At 49.4% G+C, this 27,974-nt stretch overlaps 2 protein-coding genes across 4 annotated transcripts in view; one reads left to right on the top strand and one right to left on the bottom strand.

Annotated features, from left to right (window-relative positions):
- DNAI1 (dynein axonemal intermediate chain 1) overlaps positions 1-27,974 on the top strand; it is a 65,543-nt gene that overhangs the window by 27,544 nt on the left and 10,025 nt on the right. For 2 of the 3 annotated variants that reach the window (XM_027616342.2, XM_027616341.2), the window contains exons 3-13: positions 2,400-2,498; positions 2,682-2,762; positions 4,682-4,808; positions 5,076-5,197; positions 5,447-5,566; positions 6,574-6,633; positions 8,115-8,249; positions 11,214-11,298; positions 14,861-14,978; positions 15,226-15,269; positions 24,755-25,002. In XM_027616342.2, the coding sequence (XP_027472143.2) occupies positions 2,400-2,498; positions 2,682-2,762; positions 4,682-4,808; positions 5,076-5,197; positions 5,447-5,566; positions 6,574-6,633; positions 8,115-8,249; positions 11,214-11,298; positions 14,861-14,978; positions 15,226-15,269; positions 24,755-25,002 (1,239 nt within the window). The remainder of the gene's footprint in view (positions 1-2,399; positions 2,499-2,681; positions 2,763-4,681; positions 4,809-5,075; positions 5,198-5,446; positions 5,567-6,573; positions 6,634-8,114; positions 8,250-11,213; positions 11,299-14,860; positions 14,979-15,225; positions 15,270-24,754; positions 25,003-27,974) is intronic. The other variant, XM_027616343.2, reaches the window with a different exon arrangement.
- On the bottom strand, positions 3,075-3,434 carry LOC113934789 (60S ribosomal protein L37a-like). The gene has a single exon (XM_027616349.2). It carries the CDS (start codon positions 3,406-3,408, stop codon positions 3,130-3,132), a length of 279 nt encoding a protein of 92 aa, XP_027472150.2. The 5' UTR covers positions 3,409-3,434; the 3' UTR covers positions 3,075-3,129.

Below are 27,974 nucleotides of genomic sequence, written 5' to 3'. Positions count from 1 at the left end.
CTTTAATATAAAGTTCTACACATAGAAACTTCAGTCAAAGAGTATACATACTTTTTAAGGTTTTGAGAAATATTTCCTAATTGCTCTTTAGAAAGGTTGTGTTTGATTCGAAGGGGCACATGTACCCCCATATTTATAGCAGCAATGTCCACAATAGCTAAACTATGGAAAGAGCCCAAATGTCCATCAACTGATGAATGGATAAAGAAGATGTGGTATATATATACAATGGAATATTACTGAGCCATTGAAAAGAATGAAATCTTGCCATTCGCAACGATGTGGATAGAACTAGAAGGCATTATGCTAAGTGAAATAAGTCAGTCAGCGAAAGACAAATACCATATGATTTCACTCATATGTGGAATTTAAGAAACAAAACAGATGAACATAGGGGAAGGGGGAAAAAGAGAGAGAGAGAGGAAAGCAAACCATAAGAGAATCTTAACAATAGAGAACAAAACTGAGGGTTGATGGAAGGAGGTGGGTGTGGGATGGGCTAGATGTGTGTTGGGTATTAAGGAGGGCATTGTTGTGATGAGCACTGGGTGTTACATGGAAGTGATGAATCACTGAATTCCCCACCTGAAACCGATAACTAACTAGAATTTAAATAAAACTTGAAATTAAAAAAAATGACCAAAATCGTTAGACTGGCCCTGCACATCAACAGGGTAACCACAGTTATGTTTTGGAGGAATAAATAAAATATCTTCTATTTTTTAGAGTAGCAAAGAGAGGTTAACTGTAAAATTCTGCTGCAAAACATACAGAAACTGTAGTCTGCCACTGCAGAAGAAAAAACTATTAACATAAATATGAGAAAACTGATATAATTTTACTGAACACCAGCAGCCTGACTGCTAATTGTGTATGTCAGGGGTGGGCAAATTCTATCTATAAAGTGCCAGATAGCAAATATCTTAGGCTGTGCAGGCCGTATGGTCTCACATATAATTACTCAACTCTGCTTGTAGGGCAAAAGCAGCAAAAGACAATACATAAATGAATGAGTGTGGTTGTGTCCCAATAAAACTATTTATGGACACAAGGAATGAAGGAAGGGAAGGGAAGGGAAGGGAAGGGAAGGGAAGGGGCGGGGAGGGGAGGGGAGGGGAGGGGAGGGAGAAGGGAAGGGGAGGGGAGGGGAGGGGAGGGGAGGGGAGGGAAGAAAGAAAGAAAGAAAGAAAGAAAGAAAGAAAGAAAGAAAGAAAGAAAGAAGAAGGAAGGAAGGAAGGAAGGAAGGAAGGAAGGAAGGAAGGAATGAAGGAAAGAAAGAAAGAAAGAAAGAAAGAAAGAAAGAAAGAAAGAAAGAAAGAAAGAAAGAAAGAAAGAAAGAAAGAGAAAGAAAGAAAGAAAGAAAGAAAGAAGAAAGAAAGAAAGAAAGAAAGAAAGAAAGAAAGAAAGAAAGAAAGAAAGAAAAAGAAAAAGAAAGAAAGAAGAAAGATTGTGCTAATTTATGGGTATCAATTTTCCCATAACCTCACCAACGCTGGATATTAATTTCATTTGGTTGAGGGGTCTCTTTGTTTTGGGTTTTTGTTGTTGTTTTAGTTTTCAACAGTTTTTTTTTTTAAGTTTTTATTTTATTTATTTAAGAGAAAGAAAGCGAGAGAGTGAGCACGAGCAGGGGCAGGGGCAGAGGGAAAGAGAATCTCAAGCAGACTCCCCACTGTGCAGAGCCTGACATGGGGCTCCATCTTATGACCCTGAGATCCTGACCTGAGCTGAAACCAAGACTTGGTCACCCAACAAACTGAGCTACCCAGGGGACCCATAGTTTTCAGAAGCTTTATAGTGAAAAATTACATTCTTTTTTTTGTTTGCATATCTTTGCTAACAAGGGTGAATTTTTTTGAATATGGCATGGGTCACTTTGGCAAGGTGTTTAGCTGTCTATTAGGCAAAGGAAATAGTTCTTGGGTTTTTTTGCAGCAAGGATCTGATGGGCTGTGAGGCTTAAAGTTACCAAGTACTGAGAATATTGTTGTAAGAGTAACCATAAGGTGGCAATTTAGAAGATAAAACATGAATGAGAGTTGAAGTAGCTTAAAGAGCCGCCGGATGTCCTTTCATTTTGCATAAAGCCCTGCCTTTCGCAGCTAGTCCTCACCATTCGGTTCTAGGCTGTATGGGAGAGAGTACGGAGAGATGAATTCTGGTCTCTGGCCCACCACAATGTTCCAGCTAAAGCCTGAGCCCAAGGGCTGAGGTGGCCGACATCTTCCAGGCAATGAGAACTCTGGACTTAACAGTTCCTTTGGACTCCTCCATGAGTGGTCTATTGTGCATTTTATATTCTCTGTACTGGGGGCAGAGCTTGGCTTCTGGGAGGATTCGTGAATGAAGTGGCTTCCTGCAGCACTGCTTGCTGATCCTCACACAAGGTTTTTGTCCAGGATGAAGATTCAGGGACTGACGTGGGAGAAGGAGCAGATGAATGGGCCCAGTCCAAAGCCACAGTTAGACCCCCTGACCAGCTGGAGTTGACTGATGCGGTGAGTTAGCAGCATCCTGCCCTTGCCCCTTCCACCTTCTCCAGCCTCAGAGATGTGTTCTTTCATAGGACTGATTAGGAACCTGGGTGTGAGATGTCTGCTAATGCCCTTAGGGGTCCTCCCAAGTATCAGAAGGGGTGGGGGCCCTCCATGTATGACCCTCTTGGTATTTCTCTCCCTTAGGAGCTAAAGGAGGAGTTTACCCGCATTCTGACAGCCAACAACCCACATGCACCCCAGAACATCGTCAGGTACAGCTTCAAAGTAAGTCATCACTCCTGGGGTAGGGGCCTCTAGGTACTCTTGGCTTGGCAGTGACTTGCTACATTGCAGAAGCCTCTCTGCTATTAGAGAGATCACCTTTAAACTTTGGTCTTCAGCTAGAACCTTGAAATTTTACATGGAATTTTCTGGAGAGTTAAAAAATTTCTTTACTAATCTCCCTTGCAGTCTTTTTATTTTCCAATAAAAATTAGAAGGATTTTTAATTTCCAAGGCCTTTGAGAAAGCAAAACTAATGCAACACAAATTGAAAGATCTAATTAATAAATTTAACAACAAGTCAAAGTAATTTTGTTACATAAATTAACCCGTTTATTATAGGCTAGTAATGTTTCAAATGGTGAAGCTTCTACTGGTCTTTCAACTCCTTCAGTCTTCTGATAGCAGACTTTACTGTGACAGCAGAAGTGGTGTTGTAGGTCCAAGCACCACCAGAGACGGTTTTCATGCAGGAGCCACAATGCCAGATCCCCACAGCTCGTCTTTTCATCTTTGTTTTGCCACAGAAGGAGCAAGTGTACTTGGCGTGCTGGCTTATTTCAATCTTCTTCACCATTTTCCTGAGGGAGGCACCATAACGGGTCCCGTATTTACCCACGATTCCAACCTTCTTGGTGCGTTTAGCCATGTCGCCGCAAACTAGGTCTGAGCCCAGAGAGCCTCCCTTGCAGTCTTAATGAGTACTTATTACATGTCAGACACTGTGTTAATAAATTATTTTCATTATTTTTAATACTTAAAACTATCCTGAAAATTAGATAGTATTATCCTCATTTTACAGATGAAAAAATCAAGGCTTAGAATGGTTAAGCCCAAGGTAATGCAGAAAATAGGGGACAGAACCAGGATTTGAATCCATCTGCCCACTGCCATAAACCCTGCTCTTAGCTGCCACGCTGTTTTAACCTCGCATCCATTGGAGTTCCCAAGAGAAGGGCTCTGTGGTAACTTTTTAAGGCAGAGCATCCCAACCTATGTGCAGAAATAGTAATCCTTTCAGCCCTCCAGGGCTAGGTGGGTTTGGTTCAGCCAGAGCCCATGGGCTGGTTTCTTCTCTAGAGCTTCCCCTCTTTAGAATTTACCCCTGTGTGTCATACAAATGTAATAATTGTCTATGTGACTTGAAGAGGGTTGAGAAGAAATGTTTTGAAAGAAGGAAGGATACCCTGGTGTCAAAGTCAATGGTACAACTAAGATGCTTGTCAATAAGGAAGCTATCTAGAGGAACGAGACTAATAGGCCCTATGAAAACAGGGATCCCATCTGCTTTTGCTAAGCTTTATATCCCTGGAACCTAGAAAGTACTTGGCATGTTGTGTTGTGTCTGCTTAAAAATTATTTGTTGAAGAGGGAATGAACAAGGTTGCGTGGATTTAATGCCGAGCCCTGCTTCTCATTTGCTGTATGAACTGGACAAGTGCCAAACTCAAACCTTTTCTAGATTTCTGTGGCCTCTTGTATGGAACCAGGGGGATTGGGGATTTGGTATCTTTGAAAATCTATCCAGTCCTCGCATCCACTAAATGCAGTGCGGAGAAGGTCAGGCCAGGTGTGTCTGATGACTACATGTGACCTGTCTCAACTATGCAGTGAGTCAGGTACACCAGGATCTCTTGGCATGGATGTGAGAGCCAGTGATAGACAAATCCAGAGTTGTTCAAAGTTGAAAAGAAAAGGTATTTAAAAATATGTCTTTGATGAGAACTTAAAAACAAAACTTTATTTCATTTGCCTCCTCTTCTTAAGCTGGAATGTAATGAAAACTTCGGGTTAACTGAAGATATATCTATATATCTCGTTAACAGATGGACCATGTTAAGCCTTATAGAATGAAGGCAGACTACATTCTCACTCCAGCTCTTTTGGGACTGCTGGTCTGATTCAGTCCCTTCTCCTCTTAGGAAGGCACATATAAGCTTATTGGCGTTGTGAACCAACTGGCAGTTCACTTCAGCCAGGTTGGGAACCTGGTCCCCAAAGACTCGGATGAAGGACGGCGGCAGCACTACCGTGATGAGTTAGCGGCAGGTAGGCCTCGGGGCCAACCCGAAGCTGTGGCCCAAAGCCGAGTGCCCTTTCTGTGGTCACCCTAGGGAGCAGATACTAAGCCATAACTTTGCGGAGCTTCTACTTACATAACGTCCCACAGCTGGCTGCCCTGGTTAGGTCTGGGAGTTAAGCCCTGAGAACCCTGGGGTGGCTGAGGTCTCAAAGGCAGAAACCAAGAAAGCCTTGCCCTGCCAGGGGTGGGGGCTTAGGCCTGGGCTTCAGGCTCATCTGCAATATCTTACCAAGGTTCTCAGGAGTCCACCAAGGTGGTGATTTCAGAAACTGAAATCTTTGAAGAAGAAGAAGAGCCTAAGGAAGCAGAAGCTGAAACTGAAGCTGGGAGTCAAACAGATATGCCTGTAGCTGAGGTACAGTATAGTACTGCTCCCATCCCTCCCCTTCCCGCTCTGGCTGTGCATGGAAGCTTCAGGGGTCACTTGTTGGGGTGGTGGTGGAGCTGAAGGTGAGAAGTTAGAGACTGCAGGTACCAACGCCTCTGGCATCATCACCCTCTCCCACTTCCATCCTCTCCTACGACATGAGCTCTCCCCACCCCCTGGTTCCCCACCACCTTCTTCCCACAGCTGAGCCCTGGTCCTGTGGGTCTTTTTTTCTAGGCAGCTGCAAAAGTGACTGAAGAAGAATTGATGACTCATAAGCAGCCCAAGGAGCGAAAGCTCACCAACCAGTTCAACTTCAGTGAGAGGGCCTCACAGACCTTAAACAACCCTCTCCGGGTAGAGCAGCCCCCACCCCAGCCCCTTTACCTCCCAGCTCTGCACTGTGCATGGCAGGAAAGGAGCAGGCCTGATCCCAGCCCCAGTGGCCCTTAGCCTGGAAGGATGACAGGAACACGCCACAGTTAATCTCTCCAAGAAAAGCTGGGAACATGTGTTCGGGTCCTTGCAAGCCCTCCTGGTAGGAGTTCAGAGTGGGTGACAAGGAGTCTGGAGCCCTTCACTGAGACAGAAACTTATATGGGCCTTGGAGAAGAGGTCAAGATCTGGGGGAGAGAGGGGAAGCCAGAATGTGCCAGGGAGGCAGGACTAAGCCAGTTTGACTGAAGTTGATGGTCTCTGTGATAGACTAGCTGGAAAAGGCTGGAAAAGTTCCCTGGCTTATAAGTATGGAAGACCCCGAGTACCAGGCTGAAGGAACCTCTCAGGATTTCAGGGGAGAGACTCACGTATGTAAGACAGTGTTTTACAGAAATCAACCTGTGGGTGGAGGGCAGAAGTCTACAGGATGGGTTTCTGGAAGCTCCTAATCATGCTGTGTACTCCTTGTACTCCCCTGTGTACCAGTAATCTGGGTGATACACAATGAGGAGGGAGTGTATTCCTCTGCTGGAACCAGAGGCCCCAGTATTAGGGAGAAGTCTTCTCAGGGTGAGGGATATTAGCCCAGTAGTTTGCCAAGGGCTGACCTCTGTGTCTTGCATCAGGAGGCTGGCCAGAGACCTGTCCATCCCCCACATGGAGTTTTTCTTGGTTGAAACTGTCACAATCAGACTTCATTGTCCCTAATTTCTAGCTTAGGCTTCTTCTGAAGGAGGCTTAGAAGGAAAATGTAGGCTTCCACTGTGTCGTTTGGTCCTTTGTTCAGGCCCTCTTTACTTCCCCAGTTCTTTGTCCCATCTCCCCCTCTGCTCCAACTGAAATGTTTCACCCATGGATATACTGTTGGGTTAAGTAAGAAGGAGTTGAGGGCTTTCTGTGGGTTTCCTGTTGTCATTGTTCTCTAGGACCGAGAATGCCAGATGGAACCTCCTCCCAGGACAAACTTCTCAGCCACAGCCAATCAGGTGAGACCCTGGGTCAGCCTAAAAGTCATCACCACATCCCCAGCCACCGACCCCATGCATCCTTGTCAAAGATTCCTCTGACAGTCTGCCCTCCTCATCCATCCATCTTCCTGCTCCTTGTCCAGGCTCTGAACACTAGGAATATGAGACAGTGGGACTCCACCCACTGAGCTCTGCATCAGCTACATGCCCCACCCCCGGACCCCGGGCAAGGCTGTCAAAGAGGGAAATAGGCATGGTTTCTAACTCTGTGCAGCCCATGGCACCCCACGGCTGACTCTGAAGTGTTAGCACTCTAACCTGCCCTTCCAGCAGCCTTCGTTGTTCCTGAGACCCTCCTTCCCCCTCAAATCCTACTGGATAGCCATGCTGATTTGGGCAGGATTTGGTGCCAGGAGACCTGAGCTCAGGCCCCAACTTTGCTGCTCATACTATAAGATCCTGGGCAAACTATGTCACCCTTAATTCATCAGTCTCTCTTTCTCTGTCAAATGAGGACAACAAGCAGCCTCACAGGGTTGTTGGAAGGCTCTGAATGAGATTAACAAACATTAAATTATATTGTAGCATGGAGTACTGGCCCATGGGTGAATCGTTAATGTAAGGTGTGTCTATCTGGCCTCCAGGTGGCAGTGACTGCCCAACTCTGCAGAGCACAGAATGTGATAATGGGGTTTTTCAGTCCCAGATCCTTGCTGCTTCCTTTGCTACTATCCTTGGGCTTCTCTTGCTGTCAGATCCAGTTAGCAGGGGTTCCCTTACCTTTTTTTTTTTTTAAAGATTTTATTTATTTATTTATTTATTTATTTATTTATTTATTTATTTGAGAGAGAAACAGAGACAGAGGGCATGAGCAGAGGGAGAAGCAGAGGGGGAGGGAGGAAGAATCTCAAGCATACTCAGCACTGAGTGTGGGACCCAACACGGGGCTCAATCCTATGACCCTGAGATCATGACCTGAACCAAGAGTCAAACACTCAACTGACTGAGCCACTCAGGTGCCCATCCCTTACTTTTGTTTATCTTTTTATTCTCAGAAGGTGTGGTCAGTGCTGTAGACAGCCGACATGAACTAGTAAAGTTTATCACATCTCCATAGGGGAAACATTTTTAAAATGTCCTAGTTCACAGTCTTATAAATCACCAAGAAAAATGTGAGCTAGTCTAATATTTGCCCATTTGTTTTGCCTAGCGGGATCTGTAGGTTGGAACAATACTGATTTCCAGCTGATAATTGAGCCTCTGAGCTGCGGGGTGGAAAGCTCATCCCAGAGAGCCCTGAGAGCTTCATTCCTGTCCTAGAGCTGACAGCAGAGAAGACAGACATCTAAAACATAATTACAGTGGGCCAAGTAGAGGATACTATAGAGGCATATTCAGGGGTTGACATAATCTATTCCTCAAGCTCTAAAAGCTGAATAGGAGGTAACTGGATGAAGATTTTGCCCTGTGATGATCCTTCTCATCTTGCCCTTGCCTAGTGGGAGATCTACGATGCCTATATAGAGGAGCTTGAGAAGCAGGAAAAGACCAAAGAGAAAGAGAAGGCAAAGACACCAGTGGCTAAAAAAATGGGGAAGATGACCATGAGGAAGATGACATCTATGGAGTCCCAGGTTTGGTGGAGGTTTCCATGGCTCTGTCACAGAGAATGACTGAGTGGGATATTGGTCCCTGGGTAGACAGAAGCCTGGCTTTCTGGAAGGACTTCACAGACTTTAAGGGGGTACCAATGTTGAAGTATGAATAGTTCTTTCCTTGTGGGAAGATGTGAGAAGAGCTACAGCTGCCTCTGGCATTCTATACCTCTCCCCAGTCTTATATAGGATTCAGGATTTTTGGGCTAAAGGGCAACAGAAGACATGAATGTTATTGAAAGTCCAATGTACACCTTGAAAGAGCTCAGGACTCTTCTTGGGATGGGTTGGGATATGAGAATAAGGCACCACCTCCCTGAGCAAGGGCTCCCGGGGTTTGGGAGAGTGATTTGCTCTTTGACCTTCAATCCTTGGGTATACTTCTGCTCAATTTTTTAGGTGAGTCTTATGGGCCAGAAGCCAAGTCAGAGCTGATCACAGTCACTAGCAAGTCCAGGCCAATGGGTGTGGTTATTCTGGGCTGGATTTTTACTGTGAAGAACCATATAGGAGTCATTATAGAGGTCATGGTTGTGGGGCTCACTGTGGGTATAGCCAGTATAGATTGGAGATTATCATGGAAGTTATGGTGATAGGTCACCACAGGGAAGATCACCACAGGGAGATGCTGGAGGGCCACCTTGTCCCTTCAACAGAGAGAAAGCTGGGTCAGGAGCCAGAGTTGCAGTATGGATATCAGGATGAGTTTGACCTGCAATGGAGTGGGAAAGATGAGGGCCACAGGAAGCTGAGGTCTGTGTTCAGCACCTTGGAGAGCTCCCAGACAGCTCTCTGGGAAGTGGTTCTGCTATAAAAGCCAGATCAGTTAAAGGAAATTTAGCTTTGTCTGAGGTATGCCCATTTCCACTCAATTCCATGTCCCTGATAAAAGTCACATTTTACTGGAGGTTTGAGGGTTCCCTGCTTTGGCTTAATATGAACTTCCCCAATTCAGTTTCATTCAACTACAGACCAAGAACTCGTGATCATGATCATGCTGGGTACTGGAACCCAGAGGTGAAAGATTGAAGTCCCTGCCCCATGGGTTGCCCTATCCAGACCCTTGATTTCCCCTGTACTGTTGCCCAGAAGTTAGTGGCTTTGGAGGGGCTGTTGGCCTGAGTCAAGTTTCACTTGAATATCCTTCAAAGGTTTGGCTATAGGCTGTGTGCTAGGACCATTATTGCAGAAACCTTAACTGCAGTTGCCAAGACCCAGAGAACAGAAGAAATGTCCCAGTGGCTGAGACTGAAAACTGTCCTTGGGTCTAAACCCTTGGTGTCTAATATGTCTACCAGACTTGGTGTCTAAAGTGCCCAGGGAAGGAGGACTACACTGGATTCTTCCAACTTGGTTGACATTCAAGGCTGTGATGCAGACAGATTCTAGCCCTCTGGACCAAGAAGCTACAGTGGTGGCAGGACATTGTGGGGTGTCCACCAACACCAGTGAATACCTGTAGTGTGCAACCTCTACACAAGGGCATTGAGTTTTAACTGGGAATCCCAAGTACTGGGCCTGGCTGTCTGTAGAATAGAGTGGCCCTTTGTTCATGCCCAGTGCATGAACAGAGTGACACCCTTTTCTCAGGGACCTGCATCTGATGAGGTTGATATAAAACTCAAGTGCATAGGAGGGAAGAAAGCAGAATAATTCCATGATATATCCTGTAGGAAGGTCTGTAATGATAGATCTCAGGTTTCTGTCTCATTAATGATTTGGATGAATGTACAGAAATGAATGTAAACTTGTCTGGTCTGAAAGATTAGGACAGGAATGGGAGAAAAGGCTCAGAAACCACAAGTTTAGTCAGAATTAATGAAGAGCTATGTCTGCTCAAGTAGCATAGTATCTACAACAAGGGAGACAACAGTCCACCACACTCTGTCCTCAGAGCACATCTAAAACCCTAAGTCTGCCAGGACCAGGCAAGTGTGGTCAGGCTAGTGAGGGACTGGCTTTCTGTGGGGGGCTGAGGGTATGGGACCTGGAGTCCACAGAGTTGAGTTTACATACTCTCTTTCCTACTTTTTAGCTGGGTTTTTTAAACCTGTTTCCTCACTGGTAAAGACATCCTAATGATACTTACTTTGCAAAATTGTTGTGAGAACCCAAGATCATGTACAGATGCTAGTATAGTACAGTGACTCTATGATGCAGGTGATATCCACCTCTGCTATATCATTTGTACTGTAAGACTCAGAGAAGTTAAGTAACTTACCTAAAGTTGCCACCTGGCTCGTAATCCATGGAATGGGAAGGGAATGCAAGTCTGTGTACCTCCAGAAGTCATCCTCTTAACCACTTCCTGATGTTGACACTCCTGGAAAATCTCATTTTCAAGAGCCATGGCTTGGCCCTCTTGAGCCCCTCGAGGGTTATCCACTCAGCAGTGGGCAAGGCCTTGGGTTAGGAGTCATTTCTGCCGTACTCTCTGTGTACAAGCATATCTCTGCCCCTTCTCTGGGTCTCTATCTCTTCCTCAACTCTTGACTAAATAAGTTGGATCAGAAGCTCTCTGAGGTCTTTAATGGTAGTCTTTGTCATTGCCTGAGATGGTGAAACCTTTCTGTCTCCACTAAAGAAGCCTCTTACCTTTCCTTTTCTATTCTTCCCTCCAATACCCTTCCTGGGCTCTCTTCATTGTCCTGTGTTGTACTCCAAGATATGCCTTTTCCAGAACAAGTTCAGAATGAAAGATCATGAGGCAGGCTGTGCCCAGGAGCCCAGGATGGCAGTGCAGACTCCTTATGCCACTTATGATCTGGGCATTCCCAAAAGGGGGTGGTGACATGAGCTGGTCCTTGAGGCATGAAGAGATTTCTTTACAGAGCTATCTGGGGTGGGTGGTGTCAGAGAGACAATTGCATATCTGGCTGTGGCTCGAGGCATAACCTTTCCAGGTGCTAGCTATGAAGACCTGTGGCCTCTGTATCTCCACAGAGTGATGACATCACCAAAGTGACTCAGGCCGCTAAAATTGTGGAGCGGATGGTCAACCAGAACACATACGATGATGTTGCTCAAGGTAAGATTTGGGGGAAGTGCCAGTAACTACTATTATTGCCTGTATTAAAAAATTCCTCATGGGGCACCTGAGTGGCTCAGTTGGTTGTGTCCGACTCTTGATTTTGGCCTGGGTCATGATTTCAGGGTCCTGGGATCAAGCCTTACGGACTCTGTGCTCAGTGGGGAGTCTGCTTCTCTCCTTCTCCCTCTCCTCCCTCTGCCACCCCCACCCCGCTTGCAAGTGCTCTCTCTCTGTTTGTCTCTAAAATAAATAAATAAATCTTTAAAAAACTTCCTCATACAAGGCAAGTATTTGAGTGTCCCATGCTAGGTCCTATAGGTGCAAGGGAAAAAAAACTAATCCTTCCCTCTTCTGGATGTCACTAGGGAAACAAGACATATACTGGTCCACCACAAACAATAGAATAAGAAAAAAATGGGTCTAGTGATGAGATCTGACAATGGTACAGCAAAAACACCTGCACATTAGTGATCCAATGTCATCTTCCCAACAGCCCATGGAGGCAGAGAGCAGAGAGTATTACCCCTACTTTACACAAGAGGAAGCTAAGTCCAAGTCTACCTGGTTAGTGAATGGCAGAGAGGACCCAAATCTAGGTCTTGAGCTTCCTAATTCTTGTCTCTACTGTGTCCAGCTTGGGGACAATATAAATGCTAGAATGCAGACTGAAACTGCTCTGGGGAGTCTCAAGAATGGAGGAAGAGAAATGAGGAATGAGTGGCAGCAGTCAAGGAAGGCAGCAGGGAGGGCTAAGCTAGGTGCCAAGGAATAAGCAGAGTTTGAGTGGGAGATTAGCAGAAGGGCAGATGTTCTGGCCAAGGGACAGCATAAGCAGTGACTCGGTGGTGAAAACAAACTGGAATAGACTCTGAGGACAAAGGGCAGCAGGCTCAGTGACTCAAACGGAGGTCTGTTGGAGAGTAGTGAGAGTTCAGGTTACAGAGGTGGTTGGAGCCAGCTGATGAAGGGTCTGGAATATCTCATGGAATCAGCTTTTTCTGCAGAGAGTTCAAAGATACTGTCCAGGCAGGAACACAGCCCAGTGAGAGCATGACTGGAGAAGGATGTGATTGGGCAGAATACAGGGACAGAGATGAAGATGAGGTTCAGGTGTGGGGTAGGATGGGCCTCATCACACCTTTTCCAGGGGATGGAGAAAGGGAAGCAGTTATAATAGCGAAAAACCAGCATCAGCAATTCCTGGGAACGGCCTATGTATTGGGCATTGTGCTGTGCAATTTACATGTATTACTTTATATCATCCTGACATCCACACTGCCAGGTGAATACCATTATTCTCTCCATTTTGTAGGTGAGAAACTTGGGCTATTGCCACCTGTTCAAAACCACAGCTAGTAGGAGGAGTGAGTGGAGCCATCAGGACTTGAACACAGGCCCCTTGGATCCATAGCCTAAGCACTTCAGCACAAGGCTACAGAGCCACTGAGCTGGAAGAGACATTCAATAAGTCTATGCTGGTGATTAATTAGTGATGAAGTGAAGAAAGGGATTGATTCAGAGATGCTTAAATCCTGGGGGCCTGGGAAATTCTGGGGTCTTTGACAGAGCCAGGGAAACAGAATCCTTCCCATGGCATGAACAGCACGTTCCCAAGTGGCTTGTATTTCCCTAAGAGGTTGTGCATTTATTTGGAGCAGCTGCCTCCCCAAAGTTGGCAGCTCCTCTCTGCTGGCCAGTCTCCTTTGCCGACAGCCTAGGGCTCTTCTTGGTGACTTGATGCTCATTGCTCACCCATGGGACATAGAAACCGGGGCTGCCAAGACCAGCCATCTAAATAAGCCCCCTTGTTATCATTCAGGCTGGAAAACGACCTTGAGTGCTTTTCAAAGCTGTCAAAGTACACAGCAGCTGTGAATGAATTTGTCACTCACACAGCTTGGCTTCCTGAAACCCAGCTTCTGCCACCAGCCCACCAAAGGGCTGCAAACACGATTAATATCCATGGAGAAATTGGCCTTGGTGAACCTTTTTCATTTATAAGAACACAATCACATAAAAATGCACTGAACTTTGATTTTTTTTAATTGCATACTCTTTTCCCTTTGGGAAAGTCTAATCATGAAGAAGTGAAAACAGAGAAATGTTACCAATTAATCTCCTCTCTGAAATGAGGTATTTTCAAAGATAGCCTAAACTCAGGGATCTCTGATATGATCAAGGCTCATGCCTCTGATCACTCTAATTTTGTTTTTTTGGGTTTTTTTGTTTTTGTTTTTTGTTGTTGTTGTTGTTGTTGTTGTTGTTCTGAGACATTTTTGAGGTTTGAATGTGGTCCCACAACCTCAAGGCTGGGGCAGTGCCTGGGCATGTTCTTGACTGTGTTGGATGAGAGGATTCATTTTCTAAAGGGTCACCCCTGGTTGGAAAAAAAGATTGAGAAATTTTTCACTCCTGGTGATTTATTTCATTGCATTCTTAGAACAGTCATTGGGTGTCTGCTCTGTGGCTGGCACGGTGCTAGGCACTGCGAGTCCAGAGATGATTATAACATGCTGCCTGCTCCCCAGGAGCTGTCTGGTAGGGGAGACAGGCAAAGGATGGATAGAAGCAACACAGCGTGACAGACATTTTAGTAGAGAAGAGGCAGGGCTGGAATGGAGGAAGAGATGAATTCTGCTCAACACGAAAATGAAGGCCTCACAGAGGAGAAGGAGTTTAGTCTGGATCTGCAGTGAGTGAGAGTTTGCCAGGAAGATGGCAGAGCAGGACATTCTAGACACTATTTGACATAGAGGTTATGTGAACACCTGACTGGAAATGACATGGCGGTCATGGCCTGGAGCCTTGGTTTGACCAGGAAGCCTGTGCAAGGGGAGCCAATTGAAGGGTTTTCAGTGGGGTGGAGGAGGCGGTGTGGTGAGATGATTTACCTAATTCTCATTCAGGTAGCTCTGTGGAGCACGGACTGGAGGAGGAATTACTGGAGGTGGGGACACCAATTAGGAGGGGGGTGTAATAATCCCGGTGACAGCCACAGCAGTGGCTGTGGGTTTGGAGAGAAGTGAATAGATTAAAAAAAGTCATCAGAAGGAAAATATGAGAGATGATGGAGAGAGATCAGTCAAGGATTACCAGGTTTCTTGTTTAGCCAAGTGACAAGAGAGATGGAGCTTCTACCTAAGTTAGAGGAAATGGGAGGCAGAGATGATTTAGGGCAGGAGATGAACTTGAGTTCAGAGAACCCATTTCAGGGATCCAGGCAGCTTCACCACAGCAGGGCTTAGGGGCAGATATGAAGATGGACAAACCTGGGATTTTACCTATGAGGACACGGCTACTTTATTGTAAATTGCCCTCAGTAACAGTGATGACCATAACAATAACACATATAGAGAGCTTACTATGTGCCAAGTATTTTTCTAAGTACTTTACATATATTAACAATCCTTATGACAGTCCTTTGAGATAGGTACTATTACTGTTCCCACTTTGAAACACAGAGTTTGTTTTGGCCAAGAAGCTACAGACAGAAAGTGGCAGACCTGGGTTTGCCATAAAATGGCAGTCCTGGGGCTGATTCAGCCGGTATGTGTTTAAGATTTTAAGTACTACGAGGATGCTGCCGACGAATACCGGGACCAGGAGGGTACGCTGCTGCCACTCTGGAAGTTCCAAAACGACAAAGCCAAGCGCCTGGCTGTCACCGCCCTCTGCTGGTGAGTATAGACATTGCAGCAACCCCAGAGCCCGGAGCGCCTGAGCCCCGCACTTCTACCGCACTTAACCACTCTGAGGATGACACCGAGCATTTTAGAAAAAAAGGGACTGGGATTCTTATGGAATTGGGGGATCAGCCCAGGTCTCTAAAGTCAACAGTAGATGTCTGCAGTGTAGTGAGGCACCAGTGTTCATGGGAAGGCCATGTTCATTTCCTGGGCCAATGGGTTCATATTTCTTTTGCAGGAATCCAAAGTACAATGACCTGTTTGCGGTGGGACATGGCTCCTGTAAGTAATCGGGCTATTTGTTCATTTTCTCACTCAACCAGCAAATATTTAAGTACCTATTCCGTGCAAAGCTCTTGCGAGCTGTGAAAGAAGTAAAGAAGTAAGATGACTTAGATATAGTCACTGCCCTCAGGGGCTCACAGTCCAATGGGGAAGACGGACAATCATACCAGCAGTTAGCGCTGGGTGAAGGACTATGCCAAAGTGAGCCTTGAAGGTGTTACTGTGGTGAAGAAAGAGGGGAGAGCACTTCTGGTAGAGGAACCAGCCTATGCAAAGGTCTGGAGGCACAGATATGAGAGGAAAAGAAGCTGTTGAGAGAGCCAGGGTTGGCCCCCAAAGGGCTTGGTAAAGTCATTCCAAGAAGCTTGGAAATTCTCCTGGGGGCAGTCTTATGACATTCTCCTGAGGGGACATCACTGAAGGAATTTGAGAAGGGCAGGGACAGAACCAGAGCAGGGGGAAATTGCAGGCATGAGCCTGGGGGCTGGGAAACCACTTAGGAGACTGGTGACGCTCCCCTGGAAGGATGGCAGGACCCGGACTGTGACTGTGGCATGCGAATGGAGAAGTGGGTTTGGAAAGCTTGAGAAGGTAGACTGGACCAGACCTAGGGAGAGATTGGAGGTGAGACTGAGAGAGGGAACGTTCTTGATCTGGCCCCAGAGCAGGCAGGGGTGGGGACAGGTGCTTGATGTTCATCATTTGGCCCCTGGGCCCTGGGAGACCACTATTGTCCAGGCTGTTCCTGCCCCTGCCAGGCTGTCCTTATCCCCGCGGCAGGAAGAAGCTCTGTGTACTGTGTGGTAGTTTGCTTTCCCTTCATGTTCCGCGTTCCCTGCAGAAGTCCCTACCTCCACGCTAGGCTGGACATTCCCCCTTCCTAACGGGAGAGGGCCCCACACTTCATGTTAGCCGAAGCTCCCCAGGCCAACAGCATGTTCTCTGGCTGTGAGGATCAGCATCTATGAACAGAAAAACCCTTCCATTCTCTAAGCTTCTGCTGGCTGGCAGACATGCAAGCTCCTGGTCTCTACCACTCAGACCGCCGGTGCACCCAGCCCATTCTTTGACCAGGGTTGGGGAGTGGGAGGGAGGGCAAGGAGGAGTTGGTGTTTATTATTCCTCTCAGGGAGGAGACCTTGGAGCTGCTCCCAGTCTCGTGGTCTGGGCTGCCTTTGAGGATGCCCTAAATGCCCGCTTTGTGTCCCTGCTCCTGAGGGTGGGCTGCTGCCAAGCTGGAAGCTCCCTCCCCCTCTGGCAGGGAACTAGCACATTCCTCCCTCTCTGCTGCAGCTACTGGGCCTGGAACAGGGCCTGGGGGCTGGGCAGGCCCTCCCAGGAGTGGGTGTGGACCCCCCTATGAGGCTGATCTCAGCTCAGGCTCTCTGCCCAGGACTGAAGCGGGGGTGAGGGAGGCTCCCTAGCAGGTAGGAGGAGAAACTGCCTGTTCTAGCCCCATCCTCCTTTCACCCAGGCCAGAAGCAGGGATGCTGGTTGGGCTCATGCAGAGGCTGTGCAAGGGGGCCACTCTAGCCAGGAGCGGTGGAGAAGAGTAAGTCACCCTCAGGAATAGATGACTCGAAGTCTGGCAGGCCCAGGAGCCTCCTTTAGGCAAGCACGCACCCAGGAAGGGTGTCTTTGTCCCTTGCTGGCCACACGCACATGCCTGGGTAGCACCAGTCTGTTGTAGAACTTCTGGCTGAAGGGGTACCACCCAGTGGTGAGTCCTGGGGCTGAAAGCTGCTCTGAGTCTTGGTTTCCTTATTGGTGGCCTGAAGAGGTGGCCTGCCAGACCTCTGTTCCAGGGCTGTTGCTAAACTCACTTGAAAGAAAAGCAAATGGGCCTCGTGAACTGTAGGAACCGCCCACATATAAAGGACAGTTATTGCTGATTGGTCTGTTGTTCTGTCCCCTAGCTTTCCTGCAGGACTCTTAGGTGACCTAAGCAGAAAGAGGGGGCTGGGAGGCGGAGGAGAATCAGACAACGCCCCTACCTACTCTAGAGAGCAGGCCCCAGGAGCCGCAGGGGTCTACTTGCTGTTGCTGCCACTGGCACAGGAGTTACTGACCCGCTCGCACATGGGCATCTTTCTCCAGCACCTTGCATAGCTCAGCAGCACTCTGCAGAGGCCTGAACAGAGCCAGGCTGAGCTGGGACTCAGAAGGGCTCCTGCATTCACTTCTGAGGTCACCTCTGGGAGTCCTGTGCTCTCAGGTGCCCAGATGCCCCCCTGGAAGGAAGAGGGCCAAGCTGAGGCGGGCCAAGGGCACGCTAGTCACTGGATGAGGTCACTGTGAGGAGCTGCTGGCTCACCAGCATCCATCACACTGTCTTTGGAAATGCCCAGGTGCCAGCCTCCTATCATCAGACTTTGCCTCATACAGACAAACACTGGAGGAAGAATTGGAGTTTGCTATTGGATTTGACCCTGATGAGCTCAGCCCAGGCCTCCCTTTGCCTGGAATTCCCAGATTTATTCTATAGCCCAGCTAAGAAGGACTTTGGCAGGGGTAGGCACATACCTACCAAGGACTGGTAGTGCCCAATCTCCTATTTGGGCACAGAGCAGGTAGGCTGGAGCCAGGCCAGGCCAGGCCAGGAGCAAGGGGGTAGGGGAAAGGGAGTCCAGGCACTTGCCCGCCATAGCACAGAAGCATTTGCACCTGCCTTCCCTGGAGGTGGTCACATGTCAAGCTGCACATAAGGCAGAGACTGGGGTGCCCCCTAGGGCCAGGCTCCATGTCTCAGCTGAGTGGAGAAGGACACTGTCAGCAGGTGAAAGCACATGGAGGAATGCTGGTGGGCAAGGGAGAGTAGTTTAGGAAGGGGCGGCCCATGGGGCAAAGCAGGGATGCAATTATATCGGCCTGTCGCACTGAAGGGGTCCTTTCCAGCCCATTAGCCAGCTGATAGCAGGGAAATGGGCACTCCTTGTGGTCTGTTGGGCAGTGATGGTGGAAGAGATCCTGGACACTCTGTGTGGTCCTGAGTGGCTCACATGGAGATGAGGGGGAAGCCGCCCAGCAGGCCACGTCTAAGAAAGAGGAGCCTGCTGTCCCTCAGCCCAGCCTCCCTCTGGGGGCAGCCCTCCAGAGGGGCCAAAGTCAGGCCCCGAGTCCCCGCACGGAACGCTTTCCCTCTCTGTCCCATCACATCCTGGCCCCTCTCTGAGCCTGCCGAGGCCAGAGACACACTTGTAGGGATTTAAATCTTTCCTGATCATTTATTTGTCAGCTTCACTAATTAAGCAGTGTTAATTTCATTTACTGAAAATGGAAATTCATCCACCTCATTTCTCCCCGTTCATCCTCCACACACAAAATCCATCACTCCTCAGCTGCAGGCTGCGTAAAATTTACAGGACTAATTATGTTGTCAGGTCTCTTTGTAAATACAGTCCGTAAAGGCCACTGTGCTTGCCGGGTTGTAGTGCAAGGGCATTCCCGTTGTTAGCGTAATTACTGGTTAGTTATTTAGGTTCTCAAATGTTTGCCTCATTTTCCCTAAATCAAATTAAATGTCCCGCTTGATGTATTCTGTCTCCAAGGCCTTGCTCTTATTTCCCACACTGTTTAAATATGACTTCTTATCGGAGGAAAGTGCTCAACCCAGCTGCCTGAGAGGCTGAACCCAGCCTGGCAGCACGGCCTCTGGGCCAGGCCGGAGGTTTGGAACCCTCTAGCACTGATGCCCTTTCCTGGTGAGCCCTGGGATAGTCCCCTGCCTTTGGAGACTGTGAAAATCCTAACCCAAAGGGCATTTCTGTTGCTGGAGTCCAAGGTGGCAGGACTGGGTGTGGGAAGCTGAGGGAGGGTTTCATTATTGTCATTAGAAGAGCTGGGGATCATTGCATCCATCCCCCTGACTTCTAGAGACACTGTTTCCAAACCATCCCAGGAAAAAGTACCATCTCTGGGGCTTCTCCCTCTGCTTCCTCAAAGTAGAGTTTGGGTCAAACTTCCCGGAATGCCTACTACATTTGTTTCCTATTGCTACTGGAACACATTGCTACAAACATAATGGCTTAAAACACCACCAGTCTATTATTGTCCAGTTCTGGGGGTCAGACGTCTAAAATGGGTTTTGCTGAGCAAAAGTCAATTGTCAGCAGGACTTCATTCCTTTTAGAGGCTCTAGGGGAACATCCATGTCCCTGCCTTTTCCAGCTTCTAGAAGCTGCCCACATTCCATGGCTTGTGGCCCCTCTTCCAGCCAGCAATTGCATTATTCTGACACCTGCTTCTCTCCTCAACCTCCTTCTCTGACTCTCCTGCCTCCCTCCTTCCCTTATAAGAACGCCTGTGATTACACTGAGTCCACTCAGATAATCCAGGATAATCTCAGGGTCTTTAATTTAATTACATCTGCAAAATCCCTTTTGCCTGCTAAGTAACATAGTTATGGTTCTAGGGATTAGGACACGGCCGTCTCAGAGGGTGTTACTCTGCCGACCACAGCTCCCCTCCAAATGAGTCTTGCATGACTTAATAAGGGAATCATTAAACAGCTTCTGCCTTGGAGTCAGCCGTGGGCTGGACTCATTGGGAAGCCACAGTAGGAGAGGGGGAGGCCTGCTGTCTGAGGCTGGCTCAGTAACCTGTCCCTGCAGCTTGGCATCTACTTCCCTCTGACCACTTACCTGGCTTTAGCCTGGTACCCCAACATGCCTTCTGTCTGCCTTGCCTTCCCCGAATCCCGAGCAAGGGCCCAGGCTTCTCCTGACAGCCAGAACTCTCCAGAGTGGCCCCCTGTGATCTAGAGTTATTACTTGCTGGGCAGGGGTAGAGCTCTGGGACTGAGCAACAACCCCCCTCCCCCCACAGTGGTTGCCAGTTCAAGAAGACATCCATCCATGCTCCTCACTGGGCACTACTCTGCCAGGGCCCTACTGCAGGGAGCTGAGGGAGGGAGAGCTTTGGTCTATGGTGGAATCGAGCCCCTCCTCCCCTGAGACCATGGCTTTCTGAGAGCTGCCAGATCAGGTTCTATTAGGGGGTTGACTCTCCTTCCCAGAATCTTGTGGATCATCGAAGGCCAAAGTCAGGGAGGCTTTAGAGATTATCCAGCAGAGCAGGGGTAGCAAGAGGCAACCCTCCCAATGGAGAGAGTAAACCTGCTGGGCTAAGCCATGCTCACTCCATCCTTTGATGAAGCCTCTGTGGCAGGCTGAGGAAAAGACTTGTTCATGACCACCTGTAATAATGACATATAGGTAGAGAAGAGTGGAGGGGGCCCACACACAGAGGAGAGGCTGAATAATCTGGAAGGCTTCCTGGAGAAGGGCAAGAGCATAAAGTGGAGCTAAGGCCAAGCCAGAAGCCTTCTCCCTCTGTCTCAGAGTCTCAGACCAGGTGGTTTCTCTCTCTCTCTGTTTCTCCCTCTCTCCCCTCCCTCTTTTCTTCTCTCTTTCCGTCTTTCGCTTCCTCTTTCTCTTCCTCTATTCCTCCTCTTCTTCTACCTAGCCATATTTACTTACTGAAATCCTGTAGCCTAGAGGACCCTGGAATTCCTCACTGGCCCCAGACTTCAGAGTTTTTCCCTCTTCATACAATGGAGTGTGGGGTTGGGGGCTACCATCTTTGTCACTGGATGGACCTTCCAGTCCTACTTTGAGGAACCAGGGAATTTGTGGTATTCAGGACAAAGTACCCCGGGGCTCAGGACCCAGGGCTCTGTAAGCTTTGAGCCTGATGAGATTCTAGTCTCCACTGGGAACTGAGGCCACTAGAGATGACCCCTTGATGCCAATCTTGTACTGGGACTCCTGGTGGGTGGCATCGTACTGAGAATGTTAGAGAGCCGAGCAATGATGTCCTAGGTTGCTGGTGACCTGGTTGGTGATATCATACTGGGATTGTTGGAGAGCTGGGTAATGATCACTAAACAAATCACTAGGACTGCTGGTTACCTAAGTGAAGATATCACATGGGGATCCCTGGTGGCCTCAGTAGTGATGTCATTTTAGGACTTCTGGAAGACAAGATGATGATCTCATGCTGCTACTGTTGGAGGTCTGGGCTGTGATATCACACTGGGTATGCTCAGAGAATGAAATATTGAGGTCTCAGGGGCCACTGGAGTCAGGGATGAGAACATCATAGAGTAAGATGGAGTGGAGAGGAAGCCCCAGTTAAATGAGGGTTTTCTGTGTTTCCCCACTGTGGTTTGGCAGACAGTACCTTCAAGTGGAATTCAGGAAACACATAGTCTAGCCATGATTAGAAACTGTGATCTTGGGGCGCCTAACCGGCTCAGTCAGTGGAACACGATATGAGACTCCTCATCTCAGGGTTGTGAGTTCAAGCCCCACATCGTGTGTAGAGCTTACTTTACAAAAAAAGAAAGAAGAGATCGTGATCTTTATGTCAGAAGGGCTCATTTGGTTGCAAGTAACAGAGACCACCAGGGGCAGGTTAAGAAGCAGAGGCTTAGTGTCAGGATGCATGTGGCCTAGGAACTCAGGCAGGATCTAAGGTCTTAGTGTGATTGATTGTTCTCTGTGTCCCCATCTCTTGAAATCCATGCTTCTCTCTGCCAGAAGTTTCCCTTATCCTGTGTGACTGCCCTGTCCCTTATACATTCTCTAGTCCAGATTCTGGAGAGATTGGACCGGCACTGCCAGTCACCACCACCCCCTTAGGTCTGGTGTCCCCTTCCTTTCTCCACCTCCATATAAAGACCAGATCAGTGCATGGTAACTTCAGCTATAAACAAGATATTGCATGAGGCAAACACCATGTGACGGGTCTGTTGCAGCTGGGCACATGTTTCTGCCTTCTGGCCTCAGTTTACCCCGCTATAAAAATCGGGAGCCAAAGCCCAGCCCTAGTCTCAGGGGTTCTGTGAGCAGGTCAGAGATGTCCTCACTACAGAGTTATTAAACCAGACTAAGGTTTCTTACCCCACTTTTCTGGTTTCACTGGTCATGAAGACTCTGTACACATGCAGGGGTGGGTGGTCACTGCTGTCCCTTGAGGGGCCAGGTCCCATGCCACATCAGGACCAAGTGTGAGGGTCATACCCGCCTTGGCCCCTTGGTGAAATAAGGAGGAGCTTCTGAGTCCTCAGCCCAACGTCAGTCACTGCCTACTCACCCTTTCCTTCACTTGTTTGCTCACCCACTCACCTGTGTGCCTACCCACTCATCCTCTGTCAGTCTCGCCCAGCATCAAGGACAGACTCCACATTAAGGGCATCAAGAGTTCACCTGTGTCCTGGTGGTTACCACTCACTTGCCACTGAGGGGTTGGCCTCATTCAGCTGCAGGGTCTGGCTCTCTCCTCACACGAGGCGCTGCTGAGGGCAAGCCCACATCTGCAGTGGAGTGTCTCTGTCCCTGCCAGGGTCCAGCCCAAGGGGAGGCCCAGTCAGGTGCTCAGGATTTGTGGGATGAACAAAAGGAGCTACAAATGAGTCTCACACTGCCCAGTTCCAGCCCTGCATGATCTGGGTGGGACAGATAACTTCCTTCAGCAGCCCTCAGGGCCCACCCAGCAGGAGTCCTACAGGGTGAGGGACTGCCAGCTCCCCACACCATCTGAAGGCCAGTTCCTACTGGCTTTGAGGTAGTGTCAGGCATAGGGTGACCCACCTGGCTCTGGGGGATCTGGAAGCCCCCAGCTCCTCTTTGTGAGAGGCTTGCTTTCTCCAGAGCAGAAACACTTTCCTTCCTCAACCATGGTGTGCCGTTCCCATGGCTCCAGCTGGATCCTGGCACCTTCCACTGGAGGAGCAACTCCCTCCTGGCACACGTAGCCTCCTTTGCAAGAGAGGGGTGAAGGGCGGAATCCCAGAGCTGGTAAGGATTTGCAAGGAAAGATGGGCTCCCGCATAGAGAACTGCTCTGGTGGGCATGTCCGCTTGCCTCAGTTTCCAGCTCTACCCACCTCAGGCCAGCCTGGCTCCTGGCTGCACCCTGCTCCCTAGTCCTGGCTCCCAGTAAGCACCAAGTGGTGTTTGCAGAGTGCCTGGGGTGGGAATATTTGGTAACTTGTTGTAGCCAAGCTCATCCCCAGAGCCCAGGGAACCCAACGTAGACTGTCCCTAAACCCAGCCCAGGCACTTCCTCCCTTGAGTAAAGGACAGCATTAGAAATAAAACAGAGGGGCATCTGGGTGCTGCAGTCGGTTGAGCATCCAGCTCTTGGTTTCCACTCAGGTCATGATCTTAGGATCATGAAATCAAGCCCCACGCTGGGCTCCCGGCTGAGCACGGAGTCTGCTTGGGATCCTCTCTCCTTCTCCCTCTGCTCCTCCCACTTATGTTCTCTCTCTCTCTCTCTAAAAATAAGTAAATAAATCTTTTAAAAAGAGAATAAAAGGAAAGGAAAGGAAAGGAAGGGAAGGGAAGGGAAAGGGAAAGGGAAAGGGAAAGGGAAAGGAAGGGAAAGGAAGGGAAGGGAAGGGAAGGGAAGGAAAAAGGAAAGGAAAAGAAATAAGACAGAAAGAATGACTCAGCAAAATTAGTCCGGGTGGGGTGGCCTCCCTATTTTTCCCATCCATGGGCTCGAGACCTCAGGACTGGCCACTTTGTCTGGAGGGCCTAGGCTTGCAATTGCCAGGGGCAAAAGAGGTGGCCCCTGGCAGGGGGTTGGGGGGTGGAGAGCCATCATCTCATGTAGAAGTTTCCCTTAACAGAGGGTCCCCAAGATGGGGGGCTGCTCTAGACTTCCTCCTCTTCTGAGCTTGGGAAGGGTCCTGGACTGATGGTAGCAGGAGAGCGGGACTTGAGGGCTTGGATTCTGTTCAGTGACTACCTTATCAGGATGGGTGCCATGTGAGCAGAGGATGAAAGAGAGAGGGAGGCTCTCCCCTGACATGGGGTGCGCAGGGAGGAGGGCCTCTGCTGAGTGGTCTGTTGTTGATCACCAAAAGCTGCGCTCAAGCCTGAAGGGTGACACAGTGGCCTGTGGAAGCCTGGCTGGCTGTCCTGGGACTTCTCGATTCTGGGAGTGTGCCTGGCTAGAACACAGGCTGCAGCTGGGGATTGTGGGGCGAGAGGGTATGGGAAGATGCCCAAGAGGCGGCTAGTTTGGAACTCCTATAGAGAATTCCATGTTAGTCCAAACTGAACTCCTGTCCTGGGCTGGGCTGGGGAAAACATGGGCATCATCCAGGACAACAACCTGTCCCTGGGCCGGGCCTCTGAGCCCTCTCTGAGGTTACTGCTTCTTCCCAAGCCCACGCGCATTCTTCACCTAGCAACTCTTTGAGCCTGCATCCCTCTTTCCTGTACCCCAGGGAGAATAAAGAAAATGACTGCCCGTCCCTCAGATAAGCCTGGTCACCTTATCCTCCCATGAACCCTAAGAAGGCGGAATCCAAGTCTCATGATTCCCTTTCTGAGACAGAGAAGATGAGGCTGGGAGAGGAACCCCCCACTCTCTGACAAGCACAGCCGGCCGGTCTTGTCCACCCCGTGGGGGAGGGGCATGGGGGCAGCTGAACCCTCCCACCACAGCCTGGCATCTTCCCTGCAACAGACGACTTCATGAAGCAGAGCCGGGGCATGTTGCTGCTCTACAGCATGAAGAACCCCAGCTTCCCCGAGTATATCTTCAGCAGCGAGAGTGGCATCATGTGTCTCGACATGCACGTGGACCACCCCTACCTCGTGGTGGTGGGCTACTACGATGGTAACGTGGCCATTTACAACCTCAAGAAGCCCCACTCCCAGCCCTCCTTCTGCAGCTCAGCCAAGTCCGGCAAGCACACGGACCCTGTGTGGCAGGTCAGCCTCGAACCAGGGTGGGAAAAGAGGGATGGAACCCCTGGAGGAGGGACCTTGGGGAGGACAGGCCACAGGCAAGGGGATGGGGATGACAGCTTAGAGGCCAAGGAGCTGGGTGTGTGAGGGGCAGAGAGGGGCAGGAGGTGGTAGTTGGGAGGTGAGGGGTCTGCGGCTGCAGAGCTGCTATCAGGAGGGCCCTTCTCTGCTAAAGCTCTCTTAGGTGCAGTGGTCCAGCCCATGGCTGGAAGACTCAAAGGCTTGACGGGCCTCTGCTGAGTCTGTCAAGGGCTCCAGTTCCCTGCATATGGGCTTCCTCGACTCCCCACCAGGGCTCTCCTCTGCCATTTGGGCTAGATGTGGGGCAACTTCCAGACAGGGGTAGATGGTGCACTCTGTCTGCCCTCTGGGCAGGGCTGTAAGGCCTGGTAGGTAAGGTCTGTCCCTGAGGCCTCTCTAGCATCCTTCTTCTCCAGACAGGCATAGGCTGGGACCATTACCCTGACACTGGAGTTAGATTTCACACTATGTCTCCCATCTGGTTGCTCTGGGAGTGGATTTCAACGTTTCATCTTCAGAAAGTCTCTTAGCTCTGGCTTTGCAGACCTTCCCTTACTGTATTCCAAAAGTCCCCCTCCTTCTGAGGCTGCAAACCCTTACCCACAGGCAGGTCTGGGCAAATCTAAGGAGGGATTTCCCACGGTCTCTACGCTCATCAGGCAGTGCTGGGCTCTGTCTTCTCATCTTCCTCAGCCCCTGCCCTGATAGAGTCTCCAGGCAGACTCTGCACCCCTGCCTTCCTGGCTCTGAGCTCCCTGTGTCACGTGGACACCTGCCCTAGGCACTGGCTCTCAGCTCTCAGACAGCTCAGCTCCCTGAGCAGAGGGGGGGACTGGCCAGGCACAGGGAACATGATGGCCTCTCTGCTTTATCCTTTACCCAGAGCCAGGGCAAAGAGAGAGAGGCACCTCCTCCCATGAGACACCTTCCCCCCTGCTGCCCACCAAAGCAGGGACCAAAGCTCACAGTCTCAGGAGTCCTCTCCTCTGAAAATCTCACCTTCCCATCATCACCTCCAGGCACACAGAGGTCTCGAGACATGCAGAGGATGTCTGCAGAGACCTTAAAGAACCAAGAGAGGAGAAAACACCTGCTTTGATCAGACTAAACCAGCAGCAGGCCTGCCCCTGCTCTCCCAGCTCAGATAGCCCAGAGCCACGCACAGAGCATCTCTGATTGGCCTGACCACCCTCCTCAAGCCCAGGAGAGGGCAAGGGGCCAAGGCCAACCATCCGGCTACCACTCTGTGGTGTTCTTGGAATCAAATAGCAGGTTGGGAAAAGAAATGGGGCATGGAGAAGACAAGCTATCGCTTTCATTAGGTGGGTGCCAGAGAGACTGGAACCCACCTGGACAGGGATGGCCTTCTGCTCTCCCACCATCCTGTTGGGGAAACAGGGCTAGTGCCTTTGCAAAACCGAAGACTCGAGAATTCTTGGCTGAACTCAGTGGCTTGTGACATGGGAGGGGCTGCCTGGCGCTCACTTGCTTGCTGGTTTCCTGACTTCCCTCTTTGCCTCTAGTTTCCTCCCGCTTTCCTCATTCATCTCTCCATTCAGTGACTCCTCTGTGTGCTCCCCCGGGAACTGCAGGTGCTTAAGGGCTTGGTCCCTGGGGTTCCTAGTGGGGAGGTAAGCACAGCCATGGGCTGCACAGGACAGGGCAAATGCTACCTGCGAAAGCGGGCTCCTGGGGGCACTGAGGGGGGACATGGAGATTGTCCAAGATAGGGAGCAGGGGCGGGGGGGGGGGCAGGTCTTCCCAGAGGAAGCAACACCTGAGCTGAATTGTAAGGGATGAGAAAGCACTAATTAATAACAACTAAATGTAAGATGAGATCCTAGAATATAACAAAAAAGGATATTAGGAGGAAACCAAGAAAATCAAATGAAGTCTAGATTTTAGCTGAAAAAGAAGAAAGTATTAGATGAGAAAGGGTACAAAGGGGCGACAGGCAGAGTGGCTGCCAGGGAACAACATTGGGAGCGCAGTGGGAGAGGCAGAGAGGGTGGCGCAGGACCCAGGGAAGCACCAGCACCCTGAGTGAGTGTGCTTCTCCAGCGAGGAGGAAGCTTGTGCTTCGGAAGTCAGTGGTTTCAAACGAAGAGCTAGTACAGGAACCCAATATCTCAGAGGTGGGAATGGGGCTGCTTTGGTGAGTCAGGGTCCTGCTGGCTTGAGGGTCCCCTGTTTTCACCTCCCCCCCATCCTCAAAAGTACTTTCATAAGGTTCCTAAGAGCTCCTTCCAGCATGGTTTGAAAATAGCTGTCGAGCCATCAGGGAGTTTGGTGCAGAGAAGTAACACAGTCATGTTGATGTCTTGGAGATGTCCTCTCACCACAGCGTGAGAAACTTCGAAGCCTGAGCTACAGCAGGGACAGTGGAGATAGAAATGAGAAGGTACGGTAAGTGCTCAGAGGCGGTAAAATTAATAGAAGGAAATGAGATGGATATGAGAAAGGAGAAGAATTCGTGCTGCTCCCTGAGACTCCGCCCAGGAGAGCACCCAGGGAGGTGGGAATGGCAGAGGAGGAGCAGGTTTGGCCAGAAGTTAATACAAGAAGCCAGAGGAACACCTACAATTAAAAGAAGCCAGAGGAGGCATCCTACAGGCAGTGAGCTGTGGAAGCCTGGAGCTTGGAGGAAAGCTGGCTGGTAAATGGCACTTCAGTGACATCAGAGTCTAGGTCCTTCTTAGAGGGACTGTGCCTTGGAGGAGACCAGAAAGGTTCTGTTGGATCTCAAATGCCAGGCTGAGGCAGAAGAACTTTGTTCTGTTAGCAGCAGGGAGCCATGGAAGGTTTTGGAGCCAGGGAGAGAACTGTCTGCTCAAAGGGGACTAGGTTACTAGCCCATGGCCCAGGCTACTGCCCAAGGGAGCCCATCTGGGTAGCCCAGCCCTGTTCAAGCCCCA

Source organism: Zalophus californianus, chromosome 13 (assembly GCF_009762305.2).
Source record: "Zalophus californianus isolate mZalCal1 chromosome 13, mZalCal1.pri.v2, whole genome shotgun sequence".
NCBI lineage: Eukaryota > Metazoa > Chordata > Mammalia > Carnivora > Otariidae > Zalophus > Zalophus californianus.
This window is presented reverse-complemented; position numbering and strand designations above follow the sequence as displayed.